The sequence below is a fragment of the Bombina bombina genome, chromosome 3 (genome assembly GCF_027579735.1).
Source record: "Bombina bombina isolate aBomBom1 chromosome 3, aBomBom1.pri, whole genome shotgun sequence".
Taxonomy (NCBI): Eukaryota; Metazoa; Chordata; class Amphibia; order Anura; family Bombinatoridae; genus Bombina; species Bombina bombina.
The window spans coordinates 1,155,138,679-1,155,156,292 of NC_069501.1; the positions used below are offsets into that span (position 1 = coordinate 1,155,138,679).

General features: G+C 41.4%; 1 protein-coding gene across 3 annotated transcripts in view; it reads left to right on the forward strand.

Moving 5' to 3' along the window:
- The window catches only part of CWF19L2 (CWF19 like cell cycle control factor 2), an 803,233-nt gene that overhangs the window by 96,630 nt on the left and 688,989 nt on the right, over positions 1–17,614 (forward strand). For all 3 annotated transcript variants that reach the window (XM_053708563.1, XM_053708564.1, XM_053708565.1), the window contains exon 5: positions 9,333–9,452. In XM_053708563.1, the coding sequence (XP_053564538.1) occupies positions 9,333–9,452 (120 nt within the window). The remainder of the gene's footprint in view (positions 1–9,332; positions 9,453–17,614) is intronic.

Below are 17,614 nucleotides of genomic sequence, written 5' to 3' on the forward strand. Positions count from 1 at the left end.
AGACTGTGTAATGCTGGAAGGCTGTCATTTCCCCTCATGGGGACCGGTAAGCCATTTTCTTAGTCTCAAGCAGAATAAAGGGCTTAATATGGGCTATAAAACTGGTAGACACTTTTATGGGCAAAATCGATTGCTTTATTTAGGCATTTTATGTTTATGCTGGTATTTCACATTTATAAACTTGGGGAACGTTTTTTAACGTCAGGCACTATGTTAGACACCTTTTCCAGTCAGGAAGGGCCTTCCCAGTTGTAGGCTGAGCCTCATTTTCGCGCCATTACTGCGCAGTTGTTTTTGAGAGCAAGACATGCAGATGCATGTGTGAGGACCTGAAAATAGTTGGAAAAGTTCCTAGAAGGCGTCATTTGGTATCGTATTCCCCTCTGGGTTTGGTAGAGTCGCAGCTGTAGCTGGGACTGTAGAAGGGTTAAAACTGTAACCGGCTCCGGTTTCGTTATTTTAAGGGTTAAAGCTCTGAAAGTTGGTGTGCAATACTTTTAATGCTTTAAGACACTGTGGTGAAAATTTGGTAAATTTTGAACAATTCCTTAATATTTTTTCACATATTCAGTAATAAAGTGTGCTCTGTTTAAAATTTAAAGAGACAGTAACGGTTTTGATTTAAAACGGTTTTTGTTTTTTACTGACAAGTTTAAGCCTGTTTAACATGTCTGTGCCTTCAGATAAGCTATGTTCTATATGTATGAAAGTCAATGTGTCTCCCCCTTCTAAATTATGTGATAATTGTGCTAAAGCGTCCAAACAAAGTAAGGACAGTACTGTCACAGATAATGAAGTTGCCCAAGATTATTCATCAGATGAAGGGAGTAGACATGGTTCTACATCATCTCCTTCTGTGTCTACACCAGTTTTGCCCACGCAGGAGGCACCTAGTACTTCTAGCGCGCCAATGCTTATTACCATGCAACAATTGACGGCTGTAATGGATAACTCCATAGCAAATATTTTATCCAAAATGCCTGCATATCAGAGAAAGCGCGATTGCTCTGTTTTAAACACTGAAGAGCAGGAGGGCGCTGATGATAATTGTTCTGTCATACCCTCACACCAATCTGAAGGGGCCATGAGGGAGGTTTTGTCAGATGGGGAAATTTCAGATTCAGGAAAAATTTCCCAACAGGCTGAACCTGATGTTGTGACATTTAAATTTAAATTAGAACATCTCTGCGCACTGCTTAAGGAGGTGTTATCTACTCTGGATGATTGTGACAACCTGGTCATTCCAGAAAAATTATGCAAGATGGACAAGTTCCTAGAGGTTCCGGTGCACCCCAACGCTTTTCCTATACCCAAGCGGGTGGCGGACATAGTGAATAAGGAATGGGAGAAGCCCGGCATACCTTTTGTTCCCCATCCTATATTTAAGAAATTATTTCCTATGGTCGACCCCAGAAAGGACTTATGGCAGACAGTCCCTAAGGTCGAGGGGGCAGTTTCTACTCTAAACAAGCGCACTACTATTCCTATCGAGGATAATTGTGCTTTCAAAGATCCTATGGATAAAAAATTGGAGGGTTTGCTTAAAAAGATTTTTATACAGCAAGGTTACCTTCTTCAACCCATTTCGTGCATTGTTCCTGTCACTACAGCAGCGTGGTTCTGGTTCGAGGAACTAGAAAAATCGCTCAGTAGAGAGACTCCATATGAGGAGGTTATGGACAGAGTTCACGCACTTAAGTTGGCTAACTCTTTTATTTTAGATGCCGCTTTGCAAATAGCTAGATTAGCGGCGAAAAATTCAGGGTTTGCAATTGTGGCGCGCAGGGCGCTTTGGCTAAAGTCTTGGTCAGCGGATGTATCATCCAAGACAAAATTGCTTAGTATCCCCTTCAAGGGTAAAACTCTCTTCGGGCCAGAATTGAAAGAGATTATCTCAGACATCACTGGGGGAAAGGGCCACGCCCTCTCACAAGATAGGCCTTTCAAAGCCAAGAATAAGTCTAATTTTCGTTCCTTTCGTAATTTCAGGAACGGACCGGGCTCTAATTCTGCATCCTCTAAACAAGAGGGTAATACCTCACAGACCAAACCAGCCTGGAAACCGATGCAAGGCTGGAACAAGGGTAAGCAGGCCAAGAAGCCTGCCACTGCTAACAAAACTGCATGAAGGAGTAGCCCCCGATCCGGGACCGGATCTAGTGGGGGGCAGACTCTCTCTCTCTTTGCTCAGGCTTGGGCAAGAGATGTTCAGGATCCCTGGACGCTAGAAATAGTTTCTCAGGGTTATCTTCTGGAATTCAAGGACCTACCCCCAAGGGGAAGGTTCCACATGTCTCACTTATCCTCAAACCAAATAAAGAGACAGGCATTCTTACATTGTGTAGAAGACCTGTTAAAGATGGGAGTGATACACCCAGTTCCAACGGTGGAACAAGGAATGGGATTTTACTCAAATCTGTTTGTGGTTCCCAAAAAAGAGGGAACTTTCAGACCAATCCTGGATCTAAAGATCCTAAACAAATTTCTCAGAGTACCATCGTTCAAGATGGAAACCATTCGAACGATTCTACCCACAATTCAGGAAGGTCAATTTATGACTACCGTGGATCTAAAGGATGCGTATCTACATATCCCTATCCACAAGGAACATCGTCAGTTCCTAAGGTTCGCCTTTCTGGACAAACATTACCAGTTTGTGGCCCTCCCATTCGGGTTAGCCACTGCTCCAAGGATTTTCACAAAGGTACTCGGATCCCTTCTAGCGGTTCTAAGACCAAGGGGCATTGCAGTAGTACCGTACTTGGACGACATTCTAGTACAAGCGTCGTCTCTTTCAAAGGCAAAGGCTCACTCAGACATCGTTCTGGCCTTTCTCAGATATCACGGATGGAAGGTGAACATAGAAAAAAGTTCCCTGTCTCCGTCGACAAGAGTTCCCTTCTTGGGAACAATAATAGATTCCTTAGAAATGAGGATTTTCTTGACAGATGTCAGAAAGTCAAAACTTCTAAACGCTTGTCAAGTTCTTCATTCTATTCCTCGTCCTTCCGTAGCTCAGTGCATGGAAGTAGTAGGATTGATGGTTGCAGCAATGGACATAGTTCCTTTTGCGCGAATTCATCTAAGACCATTACAACTGTGCATGCTGAAACAGTGGGATGGGGATTATACAGACTTGTCTCCAGTGATTCAAGTAGATCAGAAGACCAGAGACTCACTCCGTTTGTGGCTAACCCAGGATCACCTATCCCAGGGAATGAGCTTCCGCAGTCCAGAGTGGGTCATCGTCACGACCGACGCCAGCCTAGTGGGCTGGGGCGCGGTCTGGGAATCCCTGAAAGCTCAGGGACTGTGGTCTCGGGAAGAGTCTCTTCTCCCGATAAACATTCTGGAACTAAGAGCGATATTCAATGCTCTCAAGGCTTGGCCTCAGCTAGCAAAGGCCAGATTCATAAGATTCTAATCAGACAACATGACGACTGTTGCGTATCTCAATCATCAGGGGGGAACAAGGAGTTCCCTGGCGATGAAAGAAGTGACCAAAATAATACAATGGGCGGAGAATCACTCCTGCCACCTATCTGCGATCCACATTCCAGGTGTGGAAAACTGGGAAGCGGATTATTTGAGTCGTCAGACATTACATCCGGGGGAGTGGGAACTCCACCCGGAGATCTTTGCCCAGTTGACGCAACTATGGGGCATTCCAGATATGGATCTGATGGCGTCCCGTCAGAACTTCAAGGTTCCTTGCTACGGGTCCAGATCCAGGGATCCCAAGGCGACTCTAGTAGATGCACTAGTAGCGCCTTGGACCTTCAACCTAGCTTATGTGTTTCCACCGTTTCCTCTCATTCCCAGGCTGGTAGCCAGGATCAAACAGGAGAGGGCCTCGGTGATCTTGATAGCTCCTGCGTGGCCACGCAGGACTTGGTATGCAGACCTGGTGAATATGTCATCGGTTCCACCATGGAAGCTACCTTTGAGACAGGACCTTCTTGTTCAGGGTCCATTCGAACATCCAAATCTGGTCTCCCTCCAGCTGACGGCTTGGAGATTGAACGCTTGATTCTATCAAAGCGTGGGTTTTCAGATTCCGTGATAGATACTCTGGTTCAAGCCAGAAAACCTGTAACTAGAAAGATTTACCATAAAATATGGAAAAGATATATCTGCTGGTGTGAATCCAAGGGATTCCCATGGAATAAGATAAAGATTCCTAGGATTCTTTCCTTTCTACAAGAAGGTTTGGATAAAGGATTATCTGCAAGTTCTCTAAAGGGACAGATTTCTGCTTTATCTGTCCTACTGCACAAACGACTGGCAGTTGTGCCAGATGTTCAAGCATTTGTTCAGGCTTTGGTTCGGATCAAGCCTGTTTACAGACCTTTGACTCCTCCCTGGAGTTTAAATCTAGTTCTTTCAGTTCTTCAAGGGGTTCCGTTTGAACCTTTACATTCCGTAGATATTAAGTTGTTATCTTGGAAAGTTTTGTTTTTGGTTGCTATTTCTTCTGCTAGAAGAGTTTCTGAGTTATCTGCTCTACAATGTACTCCACCCTATCTGGTGTTCCATTCAGATAAGGTTGTTTTGCGTACTAAGCCTGGTTTTCTACCAAAGGTTGTTTCCAACAAAAATATTAATCAGGAGATAGTTGTACCTTCTTTGTGTCCAAATCCAGTTTCAAAGAAGGAACGTTTGCTACACAATTTAGATGTAGTCCGTGCTCTAAAATTCTACTTAGAAGCTACGAAAGACTTCAGACAAACTTCTTCTCTGTTTGTCGTCTATTCTGGTAAAAGGAGAGGTCAAAAAGCAACTTCTACCTCTCTTTCTTTTTGGCTTAAAAGCATCATCCGATTGGCTTATGAGACTGCCGGACGGCAGCCTCCTGAAAGAATCACAGCTCACTCCACTAGGGCTGTAGCTTCCACATGGGCCTTCGAGAACGAGGCTTCTGTTGATCAGATATGTAAGGCAGCGACTTGGTCTTCACTGCACACTTTTGCCAAATTTTACAAATTTGATACTTTTGCTTCTTCAGAGGCTATTTTTGGGAGAAAGGTTTTGCAAGCCGTGGTGCCTTCCGTTTAGGTGACCTGATTTGCTCCCTCCCTTCATCCGTGTCCTAAAGCTTTGGTATTGGTTCCCACAAGTAAGGATGACGCCGTGGACCGGACACACCAATGTTGGAGAAAACAGAATTTATGCTTACCTGATAAATTACTTTCTCCAACGGTGTGTCCGGTCCACGGCCCGCCCTGGTTTTTTAATCAGGTCCGATGAATTATTTTCTCTAACTACAGTCACCACGACACCATATGGTTTCTCCTATTTTTTCCTCCTGTCCGTCGGTCGAATGACTGGGGTGGTCGGAGCCTAGGAGGGACTATATGGCCAGCTTTGCTGGGACTCTTTGCCATTTCCTGTTGGGGAAGAGATATTCCCACAAGTAAGGATGACGCCGTGGACCGGACACACCGTTGGAGAAAGTAATTTATCAGGTAAGCATAAATTCTGTTTTCTCTTCCTAACTTCGGTCGAATGACTGGGTTGGGAGAGGAGGGAGGAGCTATTTATGCAGCTCTACTGTGGAGCTTGAGGAATAGTTTCAGTTGACACGTGAATTGTGTTGCCATTCAACACAGTGTAAAGGTATCATTTACATTACACCTTCAATGCAGATAGCGATACTGCTTTGAAATTTCCACCATTGTTAGAGAAGCATTGCCTCCCACAGAGTATAATAAAACGCCTCTTGGAAAGACTGCCTTCAAATAGAGATTTCAGCCCTTTATAAAATTTCACAGCTAATCTCGATCGCAAAGACGGATCCCTTTTTAAAATATCTTTATTATCACAATGCTTTTAACATCGTGGCCCCAAAGAGAGAAAGGAAGGGCGATGAGGGAAGCCTTATAGGTGAGGTCCACACCAATCAAATACAAACCAATTGTTGATAAGACTTGTGCGTGTACCACTAACATCCTTATATAAATGCATGTATGACAATGTTTAATAAATCTTTCCATGCTAAATATGAAATTTACAGGTTATTAAGGTAAAACATATGCTCCCCAATATTTATATTTAGTATTTAAGAAGGGCTTGTAAGCAGAGGGATATTTATTACCACCACTAAGTCTGTCAGTTTGATTAAAAAAATATAAATCAATGTACAGACTGGCACAGAGAAATAGTCTTTATTTTACAGCATACGAGTGACACCATCATATGAGGAGCACCAAATGTGCACATTAACAGTTACAGAATGTAACAATAAAGCACCACAGTTTGTTATTTAGCTTTCTATATCTGCAAATAATAAATGTTTTAAATGAACACATCATAATAAATGAGCCAATAAAATGCTCTTCAAAATTATATATGAGTAGAACAGTAAGCCAGGCTTTCAGGACAGAACATTATGTTTTATTTAAGGACGATTTGTTACAACATTATGTAGGGTAATGTTTTTGGTTAAGCCTTAAAGGGACATGAAACCCAATTTTTTTTATTTCATGATTTAGATAGAGCATACAATTTTAAGCAACTTCCTAATTTACTCGTATTATAAATTTTTCTTTGTTCTCTTTGTATTCTTTGTTGAATTAGTAGCAATGCACTACTGGTTGCTGACTGAACACATGGGTGTGGCAATGACAATCAGTATATATATCTAGCCATCAATCAACCGCTAGAACCTAGGTTCTTTGCTGCTCCTGAGCTTTCCTAGATAAACCTTTCATCAAAGGATAACAAGAGAAGGAAGCAAAATTGTATTATCTATCTGAATCATGAAAGAAAATCTTTGGGTTTTATGTCCCTTTATGGATATTCTCAAGTGATGTTTTTCTTGTAACTGTTGTGACTTGTTCCCTTCATGTTTTACATTGAGTACGTGGCATGTACAACATATGCCACAATGTTTATAATATGAAATAGCTCAGTAGCCAATTCATCGTTTTGTATCAGTAGCCCATTGTTTACTGTAATATAGCACTTTTATGCGAAAGGAAATAACTTTAACCATGTGTAGCGCAAGTGGAATCTGAAAATATCGGCATTGTTCTGTGTAGACGAGTGAAGGTGCAATAAAACAACGTGCTTAGATGGATCCCAAGGGCTGACTTCAGAGTATAAGTATCTGACTCTTACATTGTAACATAGCAGCTTTATGGATTAACATCAGGCTCCATGTGCTAAATAAAAACACACATAGTGCCACAACTTCTCTATGAAAATGCATTGCTTTGTAATGCCGCCAACCTGAACTAGCAAACACTGATTCTTAAAGGGACAGTATGCACCCATTTTCATATAACTGCATGTCATAGACACTACTATTAAGAAGTATATGATTATGCACATGATACTGATCTAAAAATCCAGTATAAAACCTTTTAAAAACTTACTTAGAAGCTCCCAGTTTAGCACTGTTCATGAGGTTAGGCTTGGATACCCAGTGAAAGGGACTGAGAAAGCAGGAAGAGCAGACACTCCCCTTCCCTGCATATGAAAAGACCCATTACACAAACAGGAGCAGCAGGAGTCTGTAGACTTGGGTCTACATCTGATACTTTGGGTCTTGGTTAGCAGCCTGAAACTCAGCACAATTTTATTAACAAATAAGCAAAACTATACATTGTTACAAAAACACTACCAGATGGGCTATATAAATTGATCATCTGCAAAACATGTATGCAAATAAAAATCTAGTATGCAGTGTCCCTTTAATTGGGCATGAAGCTAGTGTGTATATATATGTATATATGTTTACTAGAAATGAGCTTTCGGATACTTTAAAATCATCCAAATGCGGAAGAAGGCGCATTGTAAATTTTCATTGCATGAATGTGCATTGTTGTTGTTTTTCCCTTGAAAAACAGTCAAACAATAAGTAAATAATGATATGATTTAATGTCTCTCTTTTTTATCTATTTCACTGCAATATAACCTACTGTCCCAAAGGATAATGCAGAGGGACAACCTTTCTGGCCAATTAGAGTAACCCAAAGCACCATGCATTCAGCCCTCAATATGGCGGCATTGTAACGTAAACTGAATGTACAACAAAAGTACATTGTCCGAAAGAGTGGAATAAGGGAGGAATAGGGAGATTAAGGGCGGGTATTTTGTGGAGTTTCATTTTGTTACAAACAGATTTTTTTTTTATAAACTTAACAGTGATGGGGGAACTTCCTAACACTTAGGGCAGCAGGTTCATATTAAACACTCAAAGGGATATAAAAACCCCAAAAATGTATTTTATGATTCAGACAAAGCAAACCATTTAAAAACAATTTGCAAATAACTTCTAGTATCTCTTATTCTTCTTTGTTCAATGCATACCTAGTTAGATGTCTGGAGCAATACATGGCAGGAAATAGTGCTGCCACCTAGCACTCTTGCAAAACTGCAGCTATATAGAGCTCCAAACTCGTGCACGCTCCTGAGCTTACGCCCTGCTTTTCAACAAAAGCTGCCAAGAAAACAAAGACAATTTAACCCTTTGAGTGCTAAGCTGAATTTAATATTTTTCTGTTTTTTTACTATTTTCAAAAAACATATTTTTTTTTACTTTTTTATTTTTCCCCCCGGATCCCCAAGACTTATATCATTGGAAATGTTAGGCGATTACCTTTCCAATGGTGGGTCTTGGGGGTCTGTAGCTGCTTAGATCCCTGAGATACAGGCTTCTAAGCAGCATGCCCCCTTTCCCTATACTTTGTATTGACAATTTTAAATAAAGTTGCGTGGTGACGTCATCACGTCATTGCGCGTGACGTCACTGCACGTAACGGGAAGCCCCGGAGATGCCTGTCACTATGCAGGCCCGATCGCCGGGGTAGCAGCAGGTGGAGGCCCCCAGATTGCAAAAAAGGTAGTTGAGTGCTAATGACGGCTCTGAGCCGTCATTAGCACTCAAGTAGAAGTAAATTAGAAGGTTGTTTAAAATTGCATGCTCTATCTGAATAATGAAAGAAACATTTGGGGTTTTCATGTTATTTTAATTTTATTTCCTAAGCATCTCCAGTGGCACAAAGCTCAATTTAGGTTAAGGCTTTAGGGTCCCCTGCAACTGTTCTCTCCTCCAGATGACTGTCTTAAATTGCGTTTACCCTGTTTATTTACCTACCAGAAGTCTCCAAAGTACACATTTTAGTTCCTCTCTTTTTGCACAATATTCTTTACTTGACCCTTAATACATTCAGTGATTTTTAAATTATGGTAAATGACGTATCCATCGTGGTTTTCATTTATTTATTTATGTTATTGGCTTTATTTGTAATCTATTAATGCTTTTTATCCAAAAGGTAGAATGGCAGAAATTCGTCTTGGTGCTAAATAAACCTGTGTGTTGATTTCAGAGAGATGAGTGGATGACCTTAGACTTCATGTCTTTGAAAGCTACATCTGTTACGACATTAAGAGCCGAAAAACAGAAAGAAAAAAAACTGGAGCATGAAAAGGCTCAAGCGGTAGAAAAGGTAAGTAAGGCTGTTGAGACTGTTGTGTGAATTGCAGTTAGGTTTTTATGTCCTGAATGTTTTGTTCCAAAGCCTCTCTACCTGGGAGTATAACAATGGACATTATTTTTTTTATATAAAGTGGTTTATTTTGAACTTTTGTTTGAATTGACCTCTGTTTGGTAATGTTCCTTTCTCCAACATAGGTGTGTCCGGTCCACGGCGTCATCCTTACTTGTGGGATATTCTCTTCCCCAACAGGAAATGGCAAAGAGCCCAGCAAAGCTGGTCACATGATCCCTCCTAGGCTCCGCCTTCCCCAGTCATTCTCTTTGCCGTTGTACAGGCAACATCTCCACGGAGATGGCTTAGAGTTTTTTGGTGTTTAACTGTAGTTTTTATTATTCAATCAAGAGTTTGTTATTTTAAAATAGTGCTGGTATGTACTATTTACTCTGAAACAGAAAGGTGATGAAGATTTCTGTTTGTAAGAGGAAAATGATTTTAGCAACCGTTACTAAAATCGATGGCTGTTTCCACACAGGACTGTTGAGAGGAATTAACTTCAGTTGGGGGAAACAGTGAGCAGACTTTTGCTGCTTGAGGTATGACACATTTCTAACAAGACGATGTAATGCTGGAAGCTGTCATTTTCCCTATGGGATCCGGTAAGCCATTTTTATTACATAAGAAAAAAAGGGCTTCACAAGGGCTTTTAAGACTGTAGACATTTTCTGGGCTAAAACGATTGATATATAAGCATATTTTAATACTTCATAGCTTTGAGGAATTATTTTATTCTTGGGAATTATGTAAAATAACCGGCAGGCACTGTATTGGACACCTTATTCTCTAGGGGCTTTCCCTAATCATAGGCAGAGCCTCATTTTCGCGCCTCTATTGCGCACTTGTTTTTGGGAAGCATGACATGCAGATGCATGTGTGAGGAGCTCTGATACATAGAAAAGACTTTCTGAAGGCGTCATTTGGTATCGTATTCCCCTTTGGGCTTGGTTGGGTCTCAGCAAAGCAGATACCAGGGACTGTAAAGGGGTTAAATATAAAAACGGCTCCGGTTCCGTTATTTTAAGAGTTAAAGCTTTCAAATTTGGTGTGCAATACTTTTAAGGCTTTAAGACACTGTGGTGAAATTTTGGTGAATTTTGAACAATTCCTTCATACTTTTTCACATTTGCAGTAATAAAGTGTGTTCAGTTTAAAATTTAAAGTGACAGTAACGGTTTTATTTTAAAACGTTTTTTGTACTTTGTTATCAAGTTTATGCCTGTTTAACATGTCTGAACTACCAGATAGACTGTGTTCTGTATGTGGGGAAGCCAAGGTTCCTTCTCATTTAAATAGATGTGATTTATGTGACACAAAATTTAGAGAAAATGATGCCCAAGATGATTCCTCAAGTGAGGGGAGTAAGCATGGTACTGCATCATCCCCTCCTTCGTCTACACCAGTCTTGCCCACACAGGAGGCCCCTAGTACATCTAGTGCTAATACTCCTTACTATGCAACAATTAACGGCTGTAATGGATAATTCTATCAAAAACATTTTAGCCAAAATGCCCACTTATCAGCGAAAGCGCGACTGCTCTGTTTTAGAAAATACTGAAGAGCATGAGGACGCTGATGATATTGGTTCTGAAGTGCCCCTACACCAGTCTGAGGGGGCCAGGGAGGTTTTGTCTGAGGGAGAAATTTCAGATTCAGGGAAAATTTCTCAACAAGCTGAACCTGATGTGATTACATTCAAATTTAAATTGGAACATCTCCGCGCCCTGCTTAAGGAGGTGTTATCTACTCTGGATGATTGTGAGAATTTGGTCATTCCAGAGAAATTATGTAAAATGGACAAGTTCCTAGAGGTCCCGGGGCCCCCCGAAGCTTTTCCTATACCCAAGCGGGTGGCGGACATTGTAAACAAAGAATGGGAAAGGCCCGGCATACCTTTCGTCCCTCCCCCTATATTTAAGAAATTGTTTCCTATGGTCGACCCCAGAAAGGACTTATGGCAGACAGTCCCCAAGGTCGAGGGGGCGGTTTCTACTCTAAACAAACGCACCACTATACCCATAGAAGATAGTTGTGCTTTCAAAGATCCTATGGATAAAAAATTAGAGGGTTTGCTTAAAAAGATGTTTGTTCAGCAAGGTTACCTTCTACAACCAATTTCATGCATTGTTCCTGTCACTACAGCAGCGTGTTTCTGGTTCGATGAACTAGAAAAGGCGCTCAATAAAGATTCTTCTTATGAGGAGATTTTGGACAGAATTCATGCTCTCAAATTGGCTAACTCTTTCACCCTAGACGCCACTTTGCAATTGGCTAGATTAGCGGCGAAAAATTCTGGGTTTGCTATTGTGGCGCGCAGAGCGCTTTGGCTAAAATCTTGGTCAGCGGATGCGTCTTCCAAGAACAAATTGCTTAACATTCCTTTCAAGGGGAAAACGCTGTTTGGCCCTGACTTGAAAGAGATTATTTCTGATATCACTGGGGGCAAGGGCCACGCCCTTCCTCAGGATAGGTCTTTCAAGGCCAAAAATAAACCTAATTTTCGTCCCTTTCGCAGAAACGGACCAGCCCCAAGTGCTACGTCCTCTAAGCAAGAGGGTAATACTTCTCAAGCCAAGCCAGCCTGGAGGCCAATGCAAGGCTGGAACAAAGGTAAGCAGGCCAAGAAACCTGCCACTGCTACCAAGACAGCATGAGATGTTGGCCCCCGATCCGGGACCGGATCTGGTGGGGGGCAGACTCTCTCTCTTCGCTCAGGCTTGGGCAAGAGATGTTCTGGATCCTTGGGCGCTAGAAATAGTCTCCCAAGGTTATCTTCTGGAATTCAAGGGGCTTCCCCCAAGGGGGAGGTTCCACAGGTCTCAATTGTCTTCAGACCACATAAAAAAACAGGCATTCTTACATTGTGTAGAAGACCTGTTAAAAATGGGAGTGATTCATCCTGTTCCATTAGGAGAACAAGGGATGGGGTTCTACTACAATCTGTTCGTAGTTCCCAAAAAAGAGGGAACATTCAGACCAATCTTAGATCTCAAGATCCTAAACAAGTTTCTCAAGGTTCCATCGTTCAAAATGGAAACCATTCGAACAATTCTTCCTTCCATCCAGGAAGGTCAATTCATGACCACGGTGGATTTAAAGGATGCGTATCTACATATTCCTATCCACAAGGAACATCATCGGATCCTAAGGTTCGCATTTCTGGACAAGCATTACCAGTTTGTGGCACTTCCGTTCGGATTAGCCACTGCTCCAAGAATTTTCACAAAGGTACTAGGGTCCCTTCTAGCGGTGCTAAGACCAAGGGGCATTGCAGTAGTACCTTACTTGGACGACATTCTGATTCAAGCGTCGTCCCTTCCACAAGCAAAGGCTCACACGGACATTGTCCTGGCCTTTCTCAGATCTCACGGGTGGAAAGTGAACGTAGAAAAAAGTTCTCTATCTCCGTCAACAAGGGTTCCCTTCTTGGGAACAATAATAGACTCCTTAGAAATGAGGATTTTTCTGACAGAGGCCAGAAAATCAAAACTTCTAAACTCTTGTCAAATACTTCATTCTGTTCCTCTTCCTTCCATAGCGCAGTGCATGGAAGTAATAGGTTTGATGGTGGCGGCAATGGACATAGTTCCTTTTGCGCGAATTCATCTAAGACCATTACAACTGTGCATGCTCAGTCAGTCTAATGGGGATTATACAGACTTGTCTCCGACGATACAAGTAGATCAGAGGACCAGAGATTCACTCCGTTGGTGGCTGTCCCTGGACAACCTGTCACAGGGGATGAGCTTCCGCAGACCAGAGTGGGTCATTGTCACGACCGACGCCAGTCTGGTGGGCTGGGGCGCGGTCTGGGGACCCCTGAAAGCTCAGGGTCTTTGGTCTCGGGAAGAATCTCTTCTCCCGATAAATATTCTGGAACTGAGAGCGATATTCAATGCTCTCAAGGCTTGGCCTCAGCTAGCAAAGGCCAAATTCATACGGTTTCAATCAGACAACATGACGACTGTTGCGTACATCAACCATCAGGGGGGAACAAGGAGTTCCCTGGCGATGGAAGAAGTGACCAAAATCATTCAATGGGCGGAGACTCACTCCTGCCACTTGTCTGCAATCCACATCCCAGGAGTGGAAAATTGGGAAGCGGATTTTCTGAGTCGTCAGACATTTCATCCGGGGGAGTGGGAACTCCATCCGGAAATCTTTGCCCAAATTACTCAGTTGTGGGGCATTCCAGACATGGATCTGATGGCCTCTCGTCAGAACTTCAAGGTTCCTTGCTACGGGTCCAGATCCAGGGATCCCAAGGCGACTCTAGTAGATGCACTAGTAGCACCTTGGACCTTCAAACTAGCTTATGTATTCCCGCCGTTTCCTCTCATCCCCAGGCTGGTAGCCAGGATCAATCAGGAGAGGGCATCGGTGATCTTGATAGCTCCTGCGTGGCCACGCAGGACTTGGTATGCAGACCTGGTGAATATGTCATCGGCTCCACCATGGAAGCTACCTTTGAGACGGGACCTTCTTGTTCAAGGTCCGTTCGAACATCCGAATCTGGTCTCACTCCAACTGACTGCTTGGAGATTGAACGCTTGATCTTATCAAAGCGAGGGTTCTCAGATTCTGTCATTGATACTCTTGTTCAGGCCAGAAAGCCTGTAACTAGAAAAATCTACCACAAAATATGGAAAAAATATATCTGTTGGTGTGAATCTAAAGGATTCCCTTGGGACAAGATAAAAATTCCTAAGATTCTATCCTTTCTTCAAGAAGGTTTGGAGAAAGGATTATCTGCAAGTTCTTTGAAGGGACAGATTTCTGCCTTGTCTGTGTTACTTCACAAAAAGCTGGCAGCTGTGCCAGATGTTCAAGCCTTTGTTCAGGCTCTGGTTAGAATCAAGCCTGTTTACAAACCTTTGACTCCTCCTTGGAGTCTCAATTTAGTTCTTTCAGTTCTTCAGGGGGTTCCGTATGAACCCTTACATTCCGTTGATATTAAGTTATTATCTTGGAAAGTTTTGTTTTTGGTTGCAATTTCTTCTGCTAGAAGAGTTTCAGAATTATCTGCTCTGCAGTGTTCTCCTCCTTATCTGGTGTTCCATGCAGATAAGGTGGTTTTGCGTACTAAACCTGGTTTTCTTCCGAAAGTTGTTTCTAACAAAAACATTAAGCAGGAGATAGTCGTGCCTTCTTTGTGTCCGAATCCAGTTTCAAAGAAGGAACGTTTGTTGCACAATTTGGATGTAGTTCGTGCTCTAAAATTCTATTTAGATGCTACAAAGGATTTTAGACAAACATCTTCCTTGTTTGTTGTTTATTCTGGTAAAAGGAGAGGTCAAAAAGCAACTTCTACCTCTCTCTCTTTTTGGATTAAAAGCATCATCAGATTGGCTTACGAGACTGCCGGACGGCAGCCTCCTGAAAGAATCACAGCTCATTCCACTAGGGCTGTGGCTTCCACATGGGCCTTCAAGAACGAGGCTTCTGTTGATCAGATATGTAAGGCAGCGACTTGGTCTTCACTGCACACTTTTACTAAATTTTACAAATTTTATACTTTTGCTTCTTCTGAGGCTATTTTTGGGAGAAAGGTTTTGCAAGCCGTGGTGCCTTCCATCTAGGTGACCTGATTTGCTCCCTCCCTTCATCCGTGTCCTAAAGCTTTGGTATTGGTTCCCACAAGTAAGGATGACGCCGTGGACCGGACACACCTATGTTGGAGAAAACAGAATTTATGTTTACCTGATAAATTACTTTCTCCAACGGTGTGTCCGGTCCACGGCCCGCCCTGGTTTTTTAATCAGGTCTGATAATTTATTTTCTTTAACTACAGTCACCACGGTATCATATGATTTCTCCTATGCAAATATTCCTCCTTTACGTCGGTCGAATGACTGGGGAAGGCGGAGCCTAGGAGGGATCATGTGACCAGCTTTGCTGGGCTCTTTGCCATTTCCTGTTGGGGAAGAGAATATCCCACAAGTAAGGATGACGCCGTGGACCGGACACACCGTTGGAGAAAGTAATTTATCAGGTAAACATAAATTCTGTTTTTCTTCTAAGCCATTAAACATATCACCTTTTATGTATTTGTTTACATTGCATTTAATAGCGCAGATCATGAGATACATTATGAACTATCATAAAGCGGTACAACAGAATTTCAATAGTCGTACATAGAGGATTTGTTGATATCCCTCTTCCAATTTTTTTAATTTAAGGAACAGTAAACACCTTCAGATTTTTATATAAAATGTTTAGTTATTATTTGAAACAACTTTGCAATATACTTTTATTATTTTTGCCCCCTTGTCATGTAATTTAGCTTTGAACATTGAGAATTTTCTAATTCTAAGAACTTGAAATACAGACCATGACTAGCTTTGTTGTCTGTGGACTATAGCCCGGATTGGCTCCTCCAAATAAGGAAATGGGGGTGGAGTATGGCTATTGAAAAATAATTGTAGTAAAATGAATGTTAATTTGTTTTAAAAATGTTTAGTCTTGACTGATATTTTATTATATATATACACAACAGAAATGTCTTAATTACATGGTGTTAAGTGTCCCTTTAAGTGTTTTCGAAGAGTAGAATTTATAAAGTAAAGTTATAAGTGTGATGGATCTGTTAGAACTTAGATGGAAAATGTAGGTTTGGATGTAGACAAAAAGTGTGTAACTGAGTAAATGTTACAAGAGAGATAGAAAGCAAGAATGTAAGCTTACGAGCTGGCCAATCTTTGGTTCAGCCCCTGTGTAGCGCTTGCTGATTGGTGGCTAAATGTAGAAAAATAAGAATTATATTTCTCAGAACAAGCTAGACCCAGCAGCAGTTTTGGCAAAATAATACAAATAAAGATGTGTGTACTCATTCTTTCCTGCTCCACCTTTGGATAATAAGAATTATTATATAGATTATTATTATTATTATTATTCTTAATAACATTTTATAAGGAATATTTGTAAGAATTTGTCCTTTGTTCTCATAGATCACCTTTTCTAAGGGCAGCCATGTAGAATGTCTTATTTGTTGAGTGAATATTCTAATATTAATGATCAAGTTTTCTCTTTACAAGTAATTTGTCAGCTGCTGGTTGAAAACATAAAATTAGTTATATATTTTGTAATATATGTAATGTTTTAGCTAAAATTTTTCAATATTTTGGTCAAATACAATCTATCATCTGAGGCCTTTTTTGGCCTGAAAAGGCCACTTTATTTTCAAAGCGATCACAATAGCATGTGTCTATTTCCCACAGTGGCAATCTCGTTTTTGGCTCACAGAGAAAAGCCCTATTTTTAACATGAAGACAAAAAGTTCTCAGTGATCACAATCTATTTTCTCCTGTTAAGTGTAGTCAGTCCACGGGTCATCATTACTTATGGGATATTAACTCCTCCCCAACAGGAAGTGCAAGAGGATCACCCAAGCAGAGCTGCTATATAGCTCCTCCCCTCTACGTCACACCCAGTCATTCTCTTGCACCCAACTAATAGATAGGATGTGTGAGAGGACTGTGGTGATTAAACTTATTTTTTTATATCTTCAATCAAAAGTTTGTTATTTTAAAACGGCACCGGAGTGTGTTGTTTCCTTCTCAGGCAGAATTTGAAGAAGAATCTACCTGAGTTTTTGTATATGATCTTAGCGGACGTAACTAAGATCCTTTTGCTGTTCTCGGCCATTCTGAGGAGTAAGGTAACTTCAGATCAGGGGACAGCGGGCAGGTTCACCTGCAAAGAGGTATGTTGCAGTATATTATTTTCTAAGGAATGGAATTGACTTTGAAAATACTGCTAATACCGATATAATGTAAGTACAGCCTTAAATGCAGTAGTAGCAACTGGTATCAGGCTGACATGTATATATGTTTACACTTAAGTATTTCTGGGGAATGGCACTTCACTGGGAAAATACTGTATGCATATAACTTTTAGCCTAACTTGCAGTGTGAGCGACTAGCAGCAGGCTTTTTAATGACATTTCATATATTAGATTTTAAACGTTTACTGGCATGTTAAATCGTTTAATTATCTGAGGTACTTGGTGAAAATTGTTTTGGGCTTTATTTTCCACATGGCTGTCGTTTGTTTTAAATTAAAACAGTTTACTGAGCTTCCCTCACTGTTGTAGTGTGAGTGGGAGGGGTCTATTTTGG